Source organism: Lygodium microphyllum, chromosome 23 (assembly GCF_053477565.2).
Source record: "Lygodium microphyllum isolate KBCC chromosome 23, Lygodium_microphyllum_v1.1.10, whole genome shotgun sequence".
Lineage (NCBI taxonomy): Eukaryota > Viridiplantae > Streptophyta > Polypodiopsida > Schizaeales > Lygodiaceae > Lygodium > Lygodium microphyllum.
In genome coordinates, this window is record NC_141157.1 from 95,297,152 (window position 1) to 95,318,552 (window position 21,401).

Genomic DNA, 21,401 nt, shown 5'->3' on the forward strand with positions numbered 1-21,401 from the left:
GTGTGGTCAGGCAATGCTCTCTGAAAAGCCTCCAAGCCTCTCTAGAGTCCTAGCTCAAGAATAACTGATATAGGTCTCGCTCCAGTTGGGCCAAGAATGTTCTCTTCTTCCACCGTGTGAGGCATCTAAAGAGTATCTGTGCCTGTCTGTGGTAGTGGACCCCAGTGCTATCTCTCTCTGTAGCCCTGCTCTGGTCTCATGACACTCATCATCATACCAGCTGTTCTGAGGTGTCACCCCGGTGGAGGCTCTCTGTGTGGGTCGTTATTTTGTTGCCCTGTTGGAATGTCTCCCACACTTCTCTTGGACTTGCATTGTACTTGTCCATCGTCAGCCCTTTGCAGTAGAAGGTTCATTATACTGACCAGTGCTACCCTTCTGTTGCTTGTCACTTTTATTGTTACGGTTGGAACACACTCCAACTAGCTGGTTGCTGGCCTCCACATAGCCTGAAACAGTAGTCTGCAAGCTGTCCATGCACATATGGAGAATGTCATGATTAGAGGTTGTTGGGCATAACATAGGCTGAAATGATGGTCTGTGACTCTGTGAATTGTTCACGAAACTAGAGACAAAAGGCATCCTTAGAGGGCTGACTGCTTTAAGTGTTCCACTCTTTGTTCCAACTGCCTGTGTATAATGGTGACGTCCCTTGAAGCTTGGAAACTGTGAGTCTTACCAATATCATCTGTCTGTGAGGAAGTGTAACCTCTTGGCATTGAACCACAGCTCATGTGTGCTCCTCAACCTAGAACACCAGTTTCTCTTATAAAGCCCTTCACGAACTATTGTGGCAGTGTAGAAACGAGCGCCTTTGGGTCTGCAAGTTCTCCCTGTTCAACCACTTAATTAATGTGTCAAGAGTGAGCTCTGCTACTTACTATGGGGCACTGTTTTCAAACCCTAACATACATAATAGTAAAAGATGTACTTGGGACCAGAAGAAAATCCTGATCTCCATCACTGCCAATGTGGCTGGTGTCTGGACCTGAACAAAACCTTGAACTCCATATCACTTGTCCACCAAATGTGTGGCTGAGTTACAGCCCTCAGTTAGAAACCTTGTGCAGCTACTGCAGTCATGAGGGGTGCAGGAAGTGACTTGTTAGTGTGGCAGGTCAACATGATTGCTGCTCAAATGCCATGGTGGTTTGGTAGTCCAATTAGCTCCCCCTGTTGATCACTGGTTAGATATCCCCTGCCTGACCAGAAATACTACCAACTGCAGTGTTACTGCTTAGCTGCTTGGCAACAATCCTTAATGTGGATTGCCATGTATCTGCTATCTAAAGGAATGTGGACCTTCTCTGTGATCTCTGACCATTCCAGTGTGTCCAGCCTCTTGCTCTTACACTAGCTCTCTTTCTCTCTCTGCACTTTTTAGCTTGTCTGTATTTTTTTACTGTGATTCCATATATTCATCACTCTTACTTACACTTACGTGGATAACTGGGACAGTTGATATAGATCTTGCATATGCAGGTTTCCTTCAAAGATGCCAGTTTTGCTTCTCAATTTTCATGTCCTTTCTTATAAGGCTTGCAGTTGCGAATGGCATAGGTGTTACTATGTAGATCCTCTGAATAGAGGACCACAGGTTGCTCATGGATGATGGATAGTATCTATATGCCAAGAAAGGGTACGGCTTGGGAAGAAGCCTGTACTTTTTTCTACCTTTTCCCTTTTTTCGAAAGAAGAAGAGGACAGGGCAGTCCATGAGTAGCATGGAAAGAGAGGAGAGGGTAGATAGGAGTCTGGCTAGAAGAGGACGAGTGGTGAGAGGAGGACCAAAAGATACCAGTACACAAGGTCAAGTCAGGAGCAGCTCAGCTATGTTTTCTGGCTTCATGCTCTTTATCATGATTTGCATTCTTTTGTGAGATTGAGAGAGTGTTTGCCAATTGAGAGAGGGAGCTCGTTGAGAACAGGCAGAGGTAGTGGTGGGAGCTGTTGAAAGGAGTTGCAGGAGGGAATCGGTTGGAGAAGAGGACTGAAGGAAGGCAGCAGGCAAGGTGAAGTCAGCAGAGCAACTCAGGCTTGTTTTTGGCTTGATCCTGATTTGCGTCCTTTTTGTGAAACTGAATGTGTACTTGCCAATTGTCTATCTTACTGTAAATGCTCCTTTTACGTTGCTTCTTAAATAAAGGCTTCAAAGTGTGGATGTTATGTTTATATGTTAAGATTTTAGACTGCTCTCACCTCACAAGCTAACACTCCACCTTTGTTCTGTCTGTGTAGTGATGAGACTATTTTTGGTAGTTCAAAAGCTGGGATGCCATGGAAACTGCAGGATAATCGTACTCCTTTAGAGGATGTAACCACAACATCAGAAATTTCAACTTTATCTGAAGGCTTGTGGCAGAGGGCTAGATCTGCTGGTGCCATCACACCATTAGAACGAAAGGCCTTTGGAATGGCTGATGACATGTATGTTGTGCCTTTTCTCCCTTCGTACATAAATGATCAATTGCTGTTGTTTTGGTTGCTTTAGAGGAAAGGATCTAATAGTTATCTAGACTTCTGTTGATTAATGTACAATTTGTTGACTGTACCCCAATTGCTATCCAAATTCTTACACCAAAAATTCTGTGATGCTGCAGTTATGCGGCAGGATTGTTGATAGCATATATGATTTTTATACCTTTCTGTGAGCCTGGAAGTATAGATGGCCCCTCTCTTCAGGTCTCAACATCTACTCAGAAATCCTGTTTCTCTTTCAAGTGTTGGCACTCAATGATCTTGCCAAAACCAAATATTTGAATCTGCTTTTTAGATGTTTGTTTTTATTTTTGTGCACAGAGGTTGTTTGAAATTACCTTCCAACTGGATCTTTCAACAGCAAGGGAGTAAGGATCTCTTCTTCTTGGATTCTTTCTTTGTATATGCTTGTGATTATAGTATACGGTTCCAGATCACTTGAGGTGTAACTGCATAAAGTACCCTGAAATGAGAAGTGAGAGCTTGCCTTAAACATGTTTGTTTGGCAGACAGTTGTGGTTCAGCGATATAATGGTATCAAATTTAACTGCGGAACCTTACTGAATTTGTTTGAATTTAAGGGAAAGCCATGTTTACTGTCAGTTTTATTTAGACAAGCAACATATGCACTTTGCTAGCTTCATAGTAACAGATGATCCTAACTTTTTACATATCATGCTGTTCAGAAGACATGGTGCTTCCATTCTGGAAATTTTGAATGTGCTGTCCAGTCTCAGTAAATCAATGCCCCTTTTTATGTACAAGAACTGGGGCATACTCCCCCAGACAACATAGCAATTAGAGTTTCTACAGTTTGATGCTCCTCACAGCTACTCCTGACTGCGCACAGACCAAAAGCCATAGTGGGAAATCATCAGTGGTATAGTACCATGACATATCTGGAAGGCCAGGTACAGACAAGATAGAGCAGGTAGGGGCCCCAGGCAGAGAGCATCTCAGACAATTTGGCTTTACATGAGTGACTTCTTGAATGGAAAACTCAAAACAAAAAGGGAGGTTTGAAGCCATCATGTGAGTTTTGGAGCTATGGTTGTCCAAGCCACTTACCCCATCTTTTGCATGATGAGGCTGTCTGTCATACAAGGATGTGAAACTTTATTGCTTTGCTTAGCACTTGATTAAAAATTAATCAAAAGTGCTAATGTGACTTGCACATGTGAGGTGCAAGTCAATTAGTTCACATTGTGGGATCCATGAACCCAACATATTATTTGGTGCCAAAGGGAAAAGTTGTAGCAAGTTATGTCTTACAGGTACTAGGTAGTAACCAGTGTCAAATTTGAGCCTGGACCAATTTATTGGCTACTAATGTCAGTAGTTACATTAGAGACTAAGGGCTAATAAGTGCTCAGGGATACTTGGAAGATATATATATATATATATATTTTGTGGAATTATTTTTCTGATCACTAGAATAATTATTTAATTAATTTTTAAAATTAATATTTTGAAAACTAATTTAATAAGTTAGATAATGTTGGAAAATGGGATTAGAAGTCTATCACTTGGCAAAACTTGCCCATACAAGTGAAAAAAGCATTTTTGGGGTTTGGTGGAAGTCTATACCAGCCTTTTGAGTAATTAAAGGTGGAGATATTGGAAAATCTCTACTATAGACCCTAATTTGCAATAGAAATTAAGGTTTTAATAGCTACCTTAAGATGCGTGCTTAGAATTGAAGGCCTAAGACTTGAATTTCCAATAGCTGAAATTAAAGAATTTCAAGGAGATTGAAGAGGCTTGTCAACCATATCAAATCTAGGGCTTAATTTGTCTTTTAAGGAGCAAGGTGAAGGCCAATCCATAAGTAAACCAAGGGGAAAATTAGTTTAAAGGCTCGTTGGTTGATTTTGACAGCAAGACGATTAGCAAAGGATTACTCTGTCTATTTGCAGTAAAAGTTAAAGAATTACCATAAGGGTCGCCAATTTTGGGGCCAAGAGACTGTTCATTGTCTAAGATTAAAGCGGTAAAGTGTGCATTTTCAGGTTATGTGAATTTTATGCTTGCTGTAATTGTTGATTAATTAGGTTATTGACTACCCTCTTTGAGAAGCAAGGCTGGTTTCAAGGTTTCATTGCGGGGATACCATTAATTACCTTGACTTGGTGGACCCAAAGTATCTGATTGAAGGTTAGAAACTTTGCTCTAGTACTGAAATTATACTCAGTTGAGATTACATCGAGAATGTCTTTAGATGGTGAGATGGGATCAAGCATGGATGATATCTCTCAATCTGAAAATTCAAAAAGTGTTAGGAAAAATGCAATGTTTAATCTTGAACAAGGCACACAATATGGGCAGTAAGCTGATAATGTTGGTTTAGACCAAAATGTGGGTCCTTCTAGGCCTTTGGAAGTTGATGACTAGCAAGAGAAAGAGGAAATTGGTAACCAATTTAAAGATAAGCTAAGGACATCAGTTGAAATGTTTGTGCAATTGGCAAATGATCCTCAATTTATATGCTTTTTGAACTCCTTAAAAGAGGTCAGCAAAAGCAAGAAGATAAAATTGTCTTCAAGAGCTTCGAGACAAATAGATGCACCAAAGGAAGAGCCAGTACAGCAACATGATGGGTCAAATGTGGATAGTGAGCATAGGCAAATGGTGCCAATGGGACAAAGTCCAACTTCGAAGTGCCAATCCAATGCTTTTTGGACAAGGCATGCATGCAATGATGGTGCAGCTAGGGTACTTTGATGGTAATATTAGTTTCCATGCTATAGTGGATCAAGGACTGCATACAAGGATGTATGGCACCACTCTTTATGATATGCAATAACCAATGCATGGTGTGCATGGCCCAATGTATCTAGATATGGCTAGTAATATGCATAACCCCATGTATAGCAATGTTGGTATGATGCTAGGGCATAAAGTGGCAAGTTGTGCAATGTAAATATGCGGCTCATTGTGTTTGGGACTCATGGTATTAATGCTTGTCATGCGAATGCTCCATATAGTACTGGTAACGAGAAAAAATACATCTAACAGTACTTGCATGAGAAAAAATGAGCTAGTAATGTATGCAATGTATGGAAAACTGTACCTTGATAATGCTATATGTAAATTTCCATGCATATTAGCATTGCAATGGTCTAAAGTATGTAAATGAGAATGTTTCCTAATACAGTTGATGCTCCTAGCATGTCAGGTACACATGAGGGATTGATTACTTGTATGCAATGTTGCATATTAGTTAAGTAGGAATTGCAGCAATGTAAAAGTATAAAACATCACAATGCTTAAGAGGAAAAAATGCCTAGAACCTAGTGAAGTTTTTGAGGCAAGCGAAGTTAGAAGTAAAGTTTCCATGTGTTTCTTAGCGAAGCTTTTGCATTGTTTCACCTGTGAAAGAGCGCAATTGGATGGAGGAGGGTGACTTGATAGAGCATCCTCAGTGATGTACTTTATCTTGAAATGTTTTAGTTAGAGCTGGTTTTGGATTGGGCTTTTAGCATAGGTCTAGAGTATTGTTTGATTCTCAATGGGGAAATTGTATCTCCACTACCCTAGTAATGGACAGCTCGGTTATGTAGTGGATCTCGGATGTGCTTGCTTTGCATCCGAGGCACCCTATATGGATAATATTTCTGCCATTGGGATTACTATTTAGTATACTAGTTACTGTGAGTTGGTATTGCATATGGTATGGTTTGCACCTAGGCTCTGAAACTATACATTTGCAAGGTAATAGACACGTATGGAATATATAAAATGTACATTTTGATGGGATATATGTTTGCAAGGCATGTATGATATACAATTTACATTTGTAGGGGATGCAAAAGAAATACAATTGCATTAGTTACTTGTGACTATCATGTGGTACATAATTGCTTGAGGTGTTATTTATTCTCAGTTTATGCATTACAATGCCTTGGTGGTTAGAACAATGTTGGATTTTGGCACATGAATGTATCTCTTAAGGTTTTGACAGTGGTTATGATTCACGTGTACGGATTGTAATCGGTTTAAGTGGTTGGAATTTCACATGCAAAGAGCATGATCATGGTTAAGAAATAGGCATGCATGTTGTTTCACTACGATGCTAGCATATATTTATAGTAGTGGCAACGGATGCTTTGGCACATTGTAGTGTAATCGAGGACAATTGGAAGGATTTCAATGGAGCAGTTTGCTACAAGGACGTGAAATTTTGTTGCTTTGCTTAGTACTTAATCAAAGATTAATCAAATGTGCTAATGTGACTTGCAAGTCAATCATTTCACATTGCAGGATTGAGGATCCCGAGATTTTACTTGGTGCCAAATGCAAAAGTTGTAGCAAGTTATACTTGGCACGTACTAGATGGTATCGAGTGTCAAATTTGGGCCTAGACCAATTTATTGGCTGACATTAAAGACTACCCATTAATTAATTAATTAATGCTGATCTAAGGGCTAATAATTGCTCAGGGATACTTGGAAGACAAATTGGCCTAGCCAATTTAATTATCGGTTGATGGAATTATTATTTTTGGTTCTAGAATAACTATTAAGTTAACTTTTAGAATTAATATTCTAAAAATTAATTTAGTAAGATTAATAATGCTAGAAAATGGGATTAAAAGGTTTCCACCTAGCAAACTTGCCTATGCAAGTAGAAAAAACGGTTTTGGGGATTGGTGGAAGTCTATTCCTGCTATTTGAGCCATTAAGGGTGGAGATATTGGAAAATCTTCGCCGTAAACCCTAATTTACATCAAAAATCAGGGTTTTGACAGCTACCTCAAGATACATGCTCAAAATTGAAGGCAGTTGAAATTAAAGAATTTCAAGGAGGTTCAAGAGGCCAGCTAGACCATATCAGATTTGGGGCATAATTTGTCTTTCAAGAAGCAATGTAAAGGTCAATCCACAAGCAATCCAAGGGGCAAATTGGTTTGAAGGCTTGTTGATTAGTTTTGATAGCAAGAGACACTTGGATTAGTAGAGAAGATTAGGGAATCTCAGTTGTACTCCATCCATTTGCAATAAAAGTTAAAGAAACACTACAAGGGGCCAGTTTGGGGTCCAACAGGCTACTCATTCTCCAAGATTAAAGTGGTAAAGTGTGCATTTTGAGTTTATGTGAATTTAATGCTTGCTGTAATTGTTGATTAGTTAGGTTATTTACCACCCTCTCTAAGAAGGAAGGTTGGTCTCACTATCTTGTAGAGTAGCCACACTAGGAGGTTCTCTTTCCCTTTTGTTCTTTGTACTCTTAATGGGGAGTCCTAGTTGGCCTCTTGGGGGGAAGAAAGAACAGAATTGATTCCAACAATGTGTTTGGCCCCTAACCCACTTAATGGATCTCGCCCCTTCATCTAAAGGAGTTTATGCTTCTTTAGTTAGTTAAAAAAAGGTACAACTTGATGTGGTCCTCTCCCCTAAACTAGCTTGACAAACGTGAGCGAGCAGCAGCAAACCTATGCGGAATATAAGCTTTGGGATTAAAGCTATACCACAAGGGACTCTGGCTCTATTCCTACTCCATGTGAGATCATGGAATAAATACCCATGTAGTGCATAAGAGGTAGCCTGAAATGCAGATGTGGCCTGCTGGTAAAAATATGATCAGAGCAGCAAGCACAACACAAAAGTTGAGGCTGAAACTGCAGGCGCAATAACAAATGATGAAGTTCCAAATGTTAGAAAAACTACATAGACTACAGGTATTTCTAGAAGCAGAAAGCCTCTGAACATTCTGGATTGAAAGCTACCAGTTTTATAGCCAAACCAAGGTTGTCTTTGTACATAGTACGAACTGATCCGTGCGGTACGGTACGTATCCGTACAATTTAGTACAAAAAAATAGGTACTTTTTGGCCACTCTCCTTCAAGCCTACAACTTTTTTTTTTTCTTTCTCATTTCTTTTTTTTTCCGTCTTTCTTTCTTATTTCTCTTCCCCAAGCCTCTTTTTTTTTTTTTTTCCGTAAAAGGTAATTGTATTAATTACGAAAAAGTTTACATGATTACAAGATACACGATGGCTCTACCCCATCGTGTGTACACACTGACTCTTTACAAGAACCAGATGGCCAAAGAGTTACAAAATCATGGCAAAGACGCGGAGGAAATTGCCATATGCCAGGGGCGTAAGTCCTCCCGAGAGAGGATGTCAGAGTGCCGGAGAAGATTTATTTGCCAATACAAGAAACCTTTAAGCCTAGCAATATGCCGCTGAACATTATAAGCGGAATAAAAAAGGAAAGCATTCCGAATGGTCCAGTTGTGCCAACAGCCCCAATATCGAAGAAAGTGAAACAAGATCTTCATATGTGGCTGTGTTGGTGTGGGATATTTGGGCTGCGCGAAAACCCAATCAAACGGGCGAAGCGAGAAACCAACCACCGCTCGCCAGACGGCTGACAAGAATGACCAGATTTTCTGAGCAAGGGGGGAAGAAATAAAACGATGACGGGCGGATTCCACAGGGGTGGTGCAAAAGAAACAGTTGCCATTGGAGATTCGGCGCTTGGAAAGAGCTGAAGCAAGCGGAAGACCACCAATCATCACCCTCCAAAGAAAGACCTTATATTTGAATGGTGTCTTATTTAACCAGCCCTCCATCACAGTTACCCTCCACCATGACCAGGATTTATGCAATCCCCATAGAATATTAGCTTTAGTAACCAGCCATTGATGATCTTTAATCAGAAGATGATACACCTGGTTAGCTGAAGCCTTTTCTAAATTCAGCCTGCTTGCAAAGTCCCAGTCCTGCCAGGGACGATCCGTAGCAAGGGCAGGAAAGGGTTGTCTGCTCCGAAGCACCGTCAAAAGCTGTTCCCATAAATACCTATATCCACGAGGGATCCTGAAAAGCCTCCTAGCTGAACGAAACGACATGAACACATTGCGACTGACAAGAGTAGCATCCGCGACCGAAGTTAAGCCCAAACGTGCCATACGGTTGAATTGTGGTCGAAGCTCATGTTTACCGTCCCACGAAATTAACCGCGAGACTGCCAACAGTTCCAATTGAAACGAATTAGTGGCTAAACGATCCTCCGCTGGATGCCACTGAGACTTCTGGAGGACCAGCCTCCAGGAACACACCAAATGGGCAAGCAGAGATGAGGAAGATCTGGAGAACCGAGAATCGGCATTAAGAACATGCCACCACGAACTGCGGATGTGGGTATTACCATGCAGAAGCCCGTGATCCTCAAGAAAATAACGGGCTATGGCGACCCAAGGATGACAATCCGAGCACATGGCGCAAAAAAGAGACCAGCAGAGTGCCAGCATATGAGTGTGGGCATCCAAAATAGCCCCTCCACCCATGCGTTTTGGGGTGATGCGACCAAGAAATCCAGGAAATACCCGCATGCAAGGAATCCTTCTTCCATAACATGAAACGAATAGACTTCGTAAGATCCTTCAGTGTAGTAGTAGTCCAGGGTAGCAATGGCAAGAAATATGTAAGCATTGGCAACATTATTGTTTGGGCTACTTTGAGGCGAACATGGAAGGGCCAGGCTTGAGACTTCCAATACAGAAACTTAGCTGCCAGTTTTTGTGAAATCCACTGTAGTAGCTGCTTTGGGGGAACATCAACTCCCAAAGGGTACCCAAGATGCGTGACAATGGAGCCACAGGGGACAACCATTCCCTGCCAGTCCAGTGACTGCAAATCCGACTCTGTGCAGCTGAGAATGGCCGATTTCAAGGCATTAATGCGAAGACCAAAAGCCTGACCAAAGAGAGCCCAAACATCTAATGCTTTGTGAAGGTTATCTTTGTCCACACGCAGAATCATAAAACTGTCATCAGCCAAGGATTGACCAATGAAGTGCTGTCCAGAGGGAAGCAACAATCCAGCCAACTGAGTAGAAGCTGCCATATGAGATAACATCGAAAGAACCGGATGAGTCGCAAGGGCAAAGAAGAGAGGACTCAAAGGGCACCCTTGTCTGACAGAGCGGGCAAGGACAATTGGCTTGGTAACGCCTCCATTCAACATGACCCGCGAAGATGCTGCAACACTAATAGTGTAGATCAGACGAGACATCCGGGCACCAAGACCCATAGCAGACATAAGTTCTGCAATGAAAGACCAGTCCAGATAATCAAAAGCCTTTTCCAGGTCCAATTGAACCAGTACGGCCTTCTGATTTGAATGCCTTGCATAATCAATCGCCAGTTGCGCATTTAATACATTGTGCAAAATGTTTCTGCCCTTAATGAAACCATATTGGAGAGGATGCACAATGGCAGGAAGATGTTTATGGAGGCGATTCGCCATAACTTTGGAAAATATTTTATACATAGAACCCATCAAAGAAATTGGGCGCCACTGTTTCAACATGGATGGCGAAGGAACTTTTGGAAGCAGTTTAATAAGACCTTCTTTCCAAGAGGAAGGCATGATCCCCGTTTCCCATACCCGCTGAAACAAAGCCGTCAAAGGTTTCGCGAGCTGGGTGGCAAAAAACTCAAAGAACTCATTGGTGAGACCATCCCAGCCAGGACTTTTATCCTTAGGCAAGTGTAATAGAACATCCATAATCTCCGACTCACAAATATCTGCCTCCAGAGTAGATTGCATGTCCTGAGGAACCTGATTGCGGACCAGATCATAAAAAATTGAACGAGCATGAGTAATTTGGCCTGAAGGAGGAGAAGTAGAACCAAGAAGGTCGAGGAAATAATTTCTACACATATTCACAATCATCTGCGGATCAAGAACCATTTGACCTTCTGCATCCTGGAGCCTAGTCATATTCTCTCGAGCAGGAGAGGCATGGAGAGCTCGAAAGAACTTATGGGTCTGACAAGCATTGTCTTGCAGAGTGTCCGTCAGATGTTGCAATTTGACCTGCTGATAGGATTTCAACTGAAACTCTTTAATAAGATCAGCCAGACGCGTTGCCAGTGATAGCAGAAATGCGTCATCGGGAGTGTCCACCAGCAAAGAACAAACCAAAGCCAGCAGTTCCTCCGCTGCCTGTCGGCGCCGCCGACAAAGAGAGGCATGATAGATCCCATACTGGCGAGCAACCCGTTGCACATTGGAGAGCAATCGTTGAAAGGAAGCAGTGCCCTGAGATGAGAAATCCAATAAGAATCGATCAATCAATTGTTGCATATAGCCCTGGAAGATTGCATGCTTCAAATAGGACGAGTTGAAACGCAAAGGGAGTCTATCCAAAAATTGCTTGAAAGGTGCAATGGGTTGTGCAAGGAGCTCAAGCTGCAGAGGGAAATGACCCGACAATGCATATTGTTGTAACACTTTCATTTCGAGCATCTCAGGAAGGAAATCATCATCCTGCATGATGTATATGCGGTCTAACCGCGACCATGTTGTGGCATACTGGGCAGAATGGAAGGTAAACCCTGTAGAAGAAGGATACAGCCAAGACCAGAGATCTTGCTTAAGAACGGCAAAAGCCAACTACTGCCACATACGTCTTTCCGGCGCATCCATTACCGAATGTTCTGATGTGGACTGTAAAGAATCAACACACATATTAAAATCCCCCATCAAAAAACCCCGTGTGCCAAGGAACAAGGAAATCTGCAAGGTATGCCAAAGCTCCCGGCGAGATAGAGGATCATTCGGAGCATAGAGGCCAAGTAATCATAAGATCTCTCCTTCGAATAAAATTTCAATCACCACAAAGCGGCCATGTACATCATTCTTGATAAGAACCGGCTGATATTTTTCATGTACAATCATAAGCACACCAGAATACTGGCTGGCATGTGTCCCTGCATAGAACAAACGAAAACCATGGCAATCCACAACTTTACCTGCTTCACTATGACTCTTGTGCTCAACAGCACACAAGACATCCCACTGATTCTCATGCAATATTGTCCACATGGCATGTTGCTTGTGGCGAGAACAAATTCCTCGCACATTCCACGTAGCTATCTTCATGTGGATTTAAAAGAAGATCAGGTACGAGGCACAGCTTGCCTCGATGAGACCTTTTCGGCGAGAATGTCTAGGACACCCTCATCCAAGAAATCAGCTAACACGGCAAAAGAGTTCTGACGACCAGATTTGGAAGTGGATGGTATACCCGGTGACTTGGGGATGGAGTGGGGATAACGACGATCCCATGGGGTAATGACGTTACCTCGAGTATCAAAAGCCAGCTTAGCAGGTGGACCCTTTGGACCATCCGAAGACACTCTCCTAGCTGGCTGTTGACGGGGAGTAGAGAAAACCATAGCAGGAGCAGAGTGCTCTGAAGACATCATTTTTTTCCTGCGCATATATGTATGCATGGAATCTGGTGAGGCAACAAGCACAGTATCCACCATGCCAGCAACAAGCCTGTTGCCTTTTTTCGCGCGCACATCTACCCAGTCATTGCCACCAAAATCCAAACCCGAGACCTGTTGTTTACCTTTATTCAAAACTTTAGGTGGCTGGGTGGCATCTTGCGACGGCGCATCACACACCATATCTTCCATGGGCTGTGCAACATGCTTGGCATCTGAAGTGTGGTGCTTCTTTGGACATTCAGCTATAAAATGCCCCAATTTTCCACATGAAAAGCAATGTCCTGCAAAGTTGCCCCATTTCAAACGAAAATGTAAAGGATGCATGCTAGAGCAGTTAATGCGTAACCAAGCAGACCTTTTTCGAGCAGTGTCCCATAACATACACAGGCGGTTGCGATTCATGGCCCTTAGGCTTGGGGGGACCAAAACAGTGCCCACAGCGGCCATGGTGTCTTTTAACAGTGGCCAATAAACAGTCGGACAGTTTTCCACTTCAACCCACTCAGGGCATTCATGTTGCAGGAGACACTGAAAATCTGCCATGGGGCGCCATGGCACCACATGGACCAGACGGCGATCAACGAACAATGGCAGTTTAGACAGGAGAGCAGCATGGTGTGTCTCTGATTTCAACAGCACCTCAAAAAAACGCGGGATCCTACTAGTGAAAAAAAGTATCACAGCACGTTCATAGAACACTGAAAAGGAGCGCAAGATATGTTTCGGATCCACAATGGCTTCCAGAACATCTTCCGTTGCAGAGTCCGAAAAGACTTCCTGATTATGTTAAACATAATCGCCCAGCAAAGTGTTGGCAAACTCCAACAGGTGCTCCCAATCAACCTCCTCGGAGTCCACAGAATCAGAAGCAACCTGAGCATAGGAACGATCCTGGTGATCCATTATCCCTGCCGAAATATGCTTGGTGCGTTTGCCCGCTGGCTGGAGGTCAGGAGCAGGGGGCATCTCCTCTGTGAATGGAACCATGTCCTCTGGTTCCTCGGTGTCAGAATCCGGACCAAGAGCTGCCACCATTTGGTCTATGAAAGCTAGATCCAGGCCAGCCATATTGTATCAGTACGTATATCAGACAGAGGCCGAGTGAAAAAGTCGCGGGGGGCAGAGACACGCAGGCCTCTCTCTCTCTCTCCCTCTTTTCTATACAGAGTCGCTGTCCAAGGGCGTATTCTGCACGCACAGTTGATGAAAGCGGAGCTTTACTTGTTAGTCTCAGTCGTGGCCTGTCCCAAGAACCCTGGTGGCAAGGCACAACCCTAACAGTGCAGGGGCAGGAGGGCGGAACAACGGCCTGGCAGTCGACGGCAGAGCAGGACGGTCTGGGGCGCAGGGCAGGGGTCCATTGTCAGCCGTAACCCTAACGGGTAGGGCGAAGGGGCGAGAAGCAGGCGCAGAGGTCGGAGTATAGGCGGGTGGGGGACGCAGGCAACGGGCCGTCCGACAGCAGGGCGGGGGACTCTCTCTCTCTCTCTCAACTATAGTTGCACTAGTACCATGTATGAAAGGTTTCATACTATACCATACTAAGGTACCGTACCTTACGTATTAGTACCATAACGTACCAACTTAATGGATACATCTTTTCCCATTCAAACTGCACTTTGGGATGAGCTAAATGCTCCTTATATTAATATGATTCCCCCATGAGATTGGGTTATTTGAGATTCAGACAATTTCTCTCAACCTAGTATGACAACGGACTGAGCATAGTGAACAGGCAGCTGAACGATAAGATTAAAAAGCTAGAATTGAAGATAGAAGCCCAAGACGGGGAGATTCAATCACTTAGGCAGCTACTGACTGACATTCAACTCAACCCCAAGCTAGAGGAAGGAGAAATTCAACCTAGCATGACCGAGGAGCTCACTTGCATCAAAGAGGAAGTACAACAAATCCAAAAAATGGAGACAATGAAGGAGGCTATTTCTTGGGCAGAGATGCTCAAGAAAACCCAACAGCAAGTAGAGGCGGCAGAGCAATGGATTCAAATTGCAAAGAAGGGGAAACACCTAGCACACGCACCTACAACAATCATAATCAATGACACATTGGAGGAGGAACAAAAAAGGAAAATGAGAGCACTCCATGTTCGGGTGACGGGCTTGAAGATGCATGAAAAAGTGGATGAGGACACCAAGGTGCTATACACGTTAATAAATATTAAGAAAGACACGCATGTGTCGCTTGGAGAGTGGGTAAGAAAAGCACAGAAGGGGAGAGCTCAAAAGAGCGTGGACTCATTCTCCGCTTCCCCACCATGAAGGCTAGGAGAGACTTCCTAGCTCAACGCCGTACATGGAAGGAACCGGTGTGTTTTTGGGTGACGATCTCACACCAACCCAACTAGCCCACACGAGGGAGTGCATGCCAAAAATTAAGGCAGCCAGGGAGGAGGCCAAACTCGCCTTCTATAGAGGAGGGAGAGTGGTAGTCATGGAGAGGTGCCACAAATGACAGTGTGAGACCTATGGGACCAGCCTTCCAGTGGCAGTTTGGAACTGTAATGGAGCCCTCTGATTGGATGTGGGAGCTTTTGAGGAGACATTCAGAGGGAGAGATATAGTGTTCTACTCAAAGACACTTCAGGGACCACATACTACACTTCCACGGGTGACAAGCTATAGGTGGGAGTCAGCTTGCAGAAAGGAGACACGCACAAGCCACAGTAATCTCGGGTCAGGAGGAGCGGCAGTGTTATTCAGGGAGGAGCTACAACAGATGATCTAGGTTGTCTACAGAGATGAACAGGCCAGATACATGTGGGTGAGAGTGCGTGGTGAGGAATGCACTTTGTATGTTGCCATATGCTATTTTGCCCCTATGACGTTCCGATACGCCCCACTCAAGGGGCAATCACCATATGTGGCTTTGGATGAGGATATTTGGGAGTTCTCGAAGGAGGGAGAGGTTATCTTACTAGGAGACTTTAATGCCAGGATAACCTCTCATTAGGTGTCTTTCTTTGATGCATCTGTGAAGATGCTACTGGAGCAGGATGTGTCAGAGCTACAGCTGGAGAGGACATCTCAGGATATGGGGAAAGTCACCGAATATGGGAGATACCTTGTGGAGATGGGCATAGCACACAGGTTGACCATTCTCAACAGCATGGCTAGATACCCTCTATCCGGCGCCTTCACATGGTATCCTCACCAACACGATGTCAGCACAGTAGACTATGTTCTTGGCCCACCGATGCTGATATCTCTCATCCAAGACCTCTTAGTATCCCCAGGCCTTCTCGGAGCTGCAGTGGATCATGCCTACCTATCATTCACCATCGACCTCCAATTCACTTACACGCAAACCCATCATGCAACTCCTTGACATCCGAGATACCTATTTTCCAGAGAGACAAAGGATATCTATGAGGCGGAGATCCTTAGATTGTTACATGATGCAGAACCCGACGTTCCATTACAAGAGATGACTCAACAATTTAGTGAGGCCCTACACATCGCTGCAAGTGTAGCCTTCCCACATTCATCACCCACACAGAGAGCCTCCATCGGGTTGACACCTCGGAACAGTTGGTATGATGATGAGTGTCATGAGACCAAAGCACGGCTACAGAGAGATAGCACTGGGGTCCACTACCCACAGACAGGCACAAATACTCTTTAGACGCCTCACATGGTGGAAGAAGAGAACATTCTTGGCCCAGCTAAAGCGAGACCTATATCAATTATTCTTGAGCCAGGACTCTAGAGAGGCTTGGAGGCTTTTCAGAGAGCATTGCCCGACCACACCTATTATGTCCACCGCTGTATGGGAGGAGTATGCAGCTAGTCTTTATACTGTGGAGGGTCAGCCACCTCTTCCTAATCCACTTGAGCCTTGTCCAGAGACTCCTACTTTCTTTATAGAAAATGGGGTCCGAGAGGCCATTCACAGACTTAATAGAGAAAAGGCACAAGATCATGATGGATTTGTAGCCAAGCACTTGATCCATGCTAGAGATTTCGTGGCAGGATTCCTAGCTTACATGTTTAACAGAGCCATGTGTGAAGGCTTACTAGAAAGCTGGAGCACGAACACTATTGTGCCTATCCTCAAGTCAGGGGACCCTACTCTACCCAGGACTATCATGGTTGGGCATACATTGGCTAAGTTATATGCTTCCATCCTTGAGCATGAGTTAAGTAGGTGGGCAGAGATGTGGGGTCTTAGAGCATAGGGACAGGCTGGCTTTAGGAGAGGTTTCTCCACATTGGATCACATCCTCACACTTAGAGCTATCATTGAGGAGGGAAGGCCCCATGGCCGACGGACCTATTACTGCTTTGTGGACTTCGGCAAAGCCTTTGACACAATATCGAGAGATAGGTTGATACATAGCTTGCATTCCATGGGAATACCGAAAGAGCTTAGTTGGGGTATTTTGGCACTGTATAAGAGAATTGTGGGCAGAGTCCAGAGTTCGGACACCTGAGGGCCTTTCGGCACCTATTTACTCCACCATTGGGGTGAAGCAGGGATGCCCCCTCTCTCCGACATTATTTGGCCTGTACATTGATGCGATTGGTGATTATATTTCACATGAAAGAGTCCACTAGCTGTCACTTGGATACCTCTCGTATTGTATCATTGTATTGATAGCTGACTCGTTAGAGGGTCTATAGAGACACTTGGATGCATTACACTCCTATACTTTGAATAGTGGGCTTTCAGTGAATCTTGGTAAAACCAAGGTGATGGTATTTAATACTACACCACAGTGGGTCAGGAGATCAGCACCTAAATTCACATATGGATCTGAGGAGTTGGAGTATGTGAATTCTTATACATACCTGGGAGTCTTATTCACAGGGCCCACCTTTTCTATGCGAGAGGCAGCAGACACTAGACTGACTCGCGGATACACAACACTAGGTCGCTTGGAGAGGATGTGCTCACGGGTGCAATTCCAAGTACCCTGCACCAAGCTATGGCTCTTGGATACACTGGTCACATCCACACTACTTTATGGAGTACAAATATGGGGGCCTAGTCTTGACCACCGTAGCTGATCAGGGCGCACTTATGACGGATGGAGGTCGATGGAGAAAACCCTAGTGTCCATGATATCCAGGATGATCAAATGTAAGGCCTCAATGCCACATGAGATTATCAGAGCGGAGCTAGCAGCTACACCGATTGTGGTAGAGACCCTCACCCGATCGGTCACATACATACATAGCCTATGGGACTTACCTAGACACAGGTATGCACGGCTGGCCCTTGAGTCCTCCAAGCAGCTTGCCAGAGAGGGTAATACTTCATGTTGGTATGCATAGATGTCGGCCTGGTTTGAGCTGCATGGCTTTAGCATGGACAAGTTACCCCCCTTCCAGTACTCCCTTGATGCACCATCTCTTGATCTGAGCAGGTTAGAGATTCGCAAGATCATCAGGATAGATCTTACCCAGTTGGATATCAGGCGGACATGGTTGATGTTAGGGCAGGAGCTAGGGACAAAGATGACTTTCTACTGCGAGCATTTCCTACATACTACAGATGATGGATTTATTGTTCGCCCGAGATACATGGACACCCACCTTTCCCATGGGATCAGATGTACTATTGGCCAGTTGCGCACCTCCTCACATCAGCTAGAGATTGAGACTTGTGGATATAGATCCATCCCACTAGAGGAGCACATATGCTAGATATGCCAATTAGAGCCAGAAACAGAGGAGCATTATATCTGCCGTTGCCCAGCATATTATGAGGTCCGTGGTTGTTTCCACTGTCTCTTTAGAGATAGATTTGGACCACTATGCAGAGTCATGGATTTTACCGATCAGCGATGCCTTGGCCTCTTTCTTCTTGAGATATGACGGTTGCGTGACACGCGCCTCAGGAGTACAGCTGCTCTAGGACACCGAGGCCCTTCACAGAGGCAGCTCAGGGACTTCTTTGCAAAGGAGACTCATAAGACTTCAATACAGTTACAATCACAATCCACACGAGAGCCTCTCTCACCACCACAGTCCACACACAGACAAGGAATACTGGTTGATCGAGCCGTTCAGCTTAGCTGACCCAAACGTCTTAGGCCTCGACCCTTCATAGGCGGATACAGGGGATTATTGCTCGGGCTAGAGCTAGGCCCTCCATACCCACATGAGATATTACCATTTGGAGCTCATTGTTAGTAGATAGAGCTCTATGTTTTACACATAGCCATAGTTAGCTTCCTTTCTTATTTTGCTTTGTGCTACATATTTTACCCAAACAGTTGTACCATCATACACATGATTGTAACTCATGGTCTCATAGGTCATTTTGGCCTTTTATAGACGTTAATATATGATTTCATTTCTTTTCTGAAGCCCACACTTCTCTTATTTATATGATCATTCGTGTATGATGTATCCACTCCCATCTATGTAGTTGTAAGTTGTAGGTAGCAATGTTGCATGTTGCGCATGCAACATTAATTTTTGGCATTTTACCCTCAAGTATTCATCTTATATACTCTAATAGCATTGCTATTTACTCTTGAAATATCTATTCTATTATCTTTAGTCCAAAATAATCAAGCATTTTTTTCGTACTAATATCGTAGTGTACCTTATAAAATCATAAGGTACCATTTTTAGTACTGTATTTTATCGTACCGTACCGCATGCAGCATTAGGTTTTGGCATTTTACCCTCAAGTATTCATCTTATACACTCTAATAGCATTGCTATTTACACTTGAAATATCTATTCTATTATCTTTAGTCCAAAATAATCAAGTTTTTTTTTCGTACTAATATCGTACTGTACCTTATAAAATCTTAAGGTACCATTTAGTGCCGTATTTTATCGTACTGTACCATACTGTACCTTTTGTACTTGACAACTATGAGCCAACACACTCCAACTTTGGGCTGAAAATGCGGTTCAAAGTTGCTGATATTGCAAAAAAAAAGACCACCATGAGCACTCTTGCTCAAGGCTGGACTTGTCAAAAGCAGTCAAATGCTGGCAAACAGTGTGACAGCTCAAAATGCAAGTGACCAAGAAAAGTCTAGTGCACAAACATGCTCTCGTGAGAGGATAGGTGAACAGAGCTGACAAATCACAGTTCTTGTATGTGCTGGACATTTGACTTTCTTTTATAAAACTCTCACGTATTGTACTTTTGGCTGTGCACTTGACCAACGAGGTGATGTTGTTCAATCAAGGACCCCTCCTGTACGTGGACTATATGTACTCATACATCAACTTTCATGCCCTCTTTATTTGACTAGGGTTCTAGACAAGGCTTTAGACCCCCACTGTGACTAAACTTAGTAAGATTTAACTCCCCATCCTCGATTTAACTCCCAGCCTCCATGTGATTTGCAGTCATGGACTAAATAACTGCTTGATGACTAAGTACTTTGGTTTTGACTGGACATTGGTTCTAGTTTTCATGCCTTAAGAGTTATGGTCACCCACTTCCCTTGACTGGCAGGTGCTGACCTTTGTAGACTGCAAGTACCTATTTTCAATAAGAAGGTTCTAGATAAGGCTTTAAACCTGCACTCAAATATGGGTATATCAGGATTCAACTGCGTGTCCTTCAAATAAGTATCATCATAGAAGGTCCTACTCCTTGGCAGCTCGTGAACTGAGTGTCCTAGACATGGAAAGTAGCAGTTCCAGAGGCTGATAAAAACTTCATACCCTGTATTTGGAATAGTTTTATACACAAGATGGGATCTTTGTTGAAAATTTGCTTATGGAGGGGACCATTTCACAAATTCAGAGGCTTGTTCTAGTCTGCAATGTGATGTTTAAGTGTTCAAACAGGTATTGTCTAGCAGACGATCGATGGCTAGAAGCAGTCCGGTTTCTTGATCTTGGTGATGGGGCTGGTTGGGAATTGCTTCAGGTTGGCATTCATTTTCTTCTTATTTTCTGAAAAAGCTCTCTGTTAGTGTGAAAGATTTTGATAGTTGCTTATTTCCTATTTACTTTGACAGGCCATGCTGGATCCAGTCTACCGGCGGCGTCCAATTGTAGAAGCTGTTTTGAACCATAGGTTTATGACTGGAGCAGTTTTGTAATGTACATTATACACCTTCTGTGGATACTAAGGACTGATCAATGTTAAATAAAGGTATGAGCTATGGATTTGACTCAGTTGTCTATATGGTCCTGACAATGTAGTTTACAAGGGTTTATCCTCATCTATGGAAAAAGTCTATTGCTGCTTCCCAGGTATTAGACTAGAGGGACTCCATACAGGTTTATTCAGTGCACCAACACACATTGAGTGGAGTGGCAACATCAATGTTCAAAATTGAAAGTGCTGGCCATAATTCTTCTCCACCGCATCTCTTTTGCTCAAGTTTATTGATTGTTCTTTGAAGGTGTATGGCTTTAGCCTTTAAGAAGTGTGAAATACTAGTCTAACTTAATCAAACCATGTATTCTACAACATACTACATGAACTTTCTTTGAAGTGTATTACTTTAGCCTTTAAGAAGTGAAGCCCTGATGAAATCTGAACAGGGGATTTCATAGAGACACTCAAATTTTAAAACAGACTAGGAATGTAATTTATTAAATTCTACAGTAGCCTCGGTCATTTCACGATCCTGACCCATCAACCAAGCGAAGACTGCATAACACTTGAGGCACTACTCTTGTTCAAGCATGTAGAAGTTGTCCCTACACGGGGCTAGGGCTAAGCACATG

At 43.5% G+C, this 21,401-nt stretch overlaps 1 protein-coding gene and 2 pseudogenes across 3 annotated transcripts in view; all 3 read left to right on the plus strand.

Moving 5' to 3' along the window:
* The window catches only part of LOC148016482 (Protein kinase superfamily protein), a 133,863-nt gene extending 112,941 nt beyond the window's left edge, over nt 1-20,922 (plus strand). For 2 of the 3 annotated variants that reach the window (XM_087663749.1, XM_087663751.1), the window contains 5 exons: nt 2,239-2,427; nt 2,601-2,682; nt 2,800-2,846; nt 20,511-20,592; nt 20,684-20,922. In XM_087663749.1, the coding sequence (XP_087519875.1) occupies nt 2,239-2,427; nt 2,601-2,682; nt 2,800-2,846; nt 20,511-20,592; nt 20,684-20,767 (484 nt within the window). In that variant the 3' untranslated portion in view covers nt 20,768-20,922. Of the gene's footprint in view, nt 1-2,238; nt 2,428-2,600; nt 2,683-2,799; nt 2,847-4,529; nt 4,633-20,510; nt 20,593-20,683 lie in introns of those variants that run through there. The other variant, XM_087663750.1, reaches the window with a different exon arrangement.
* LOC148016484 (uncharacterized) lies at nt 13,441-17,299 on the plus strand (annotated as a pseudogene).
* LOC148016485 (uncharacterized) lies at nt 15,565-20,502 on the plus strand (annotated as a pseudogene).
* Nucleotides 20,923-21,401: the final 479 nt, after the last annotated feature.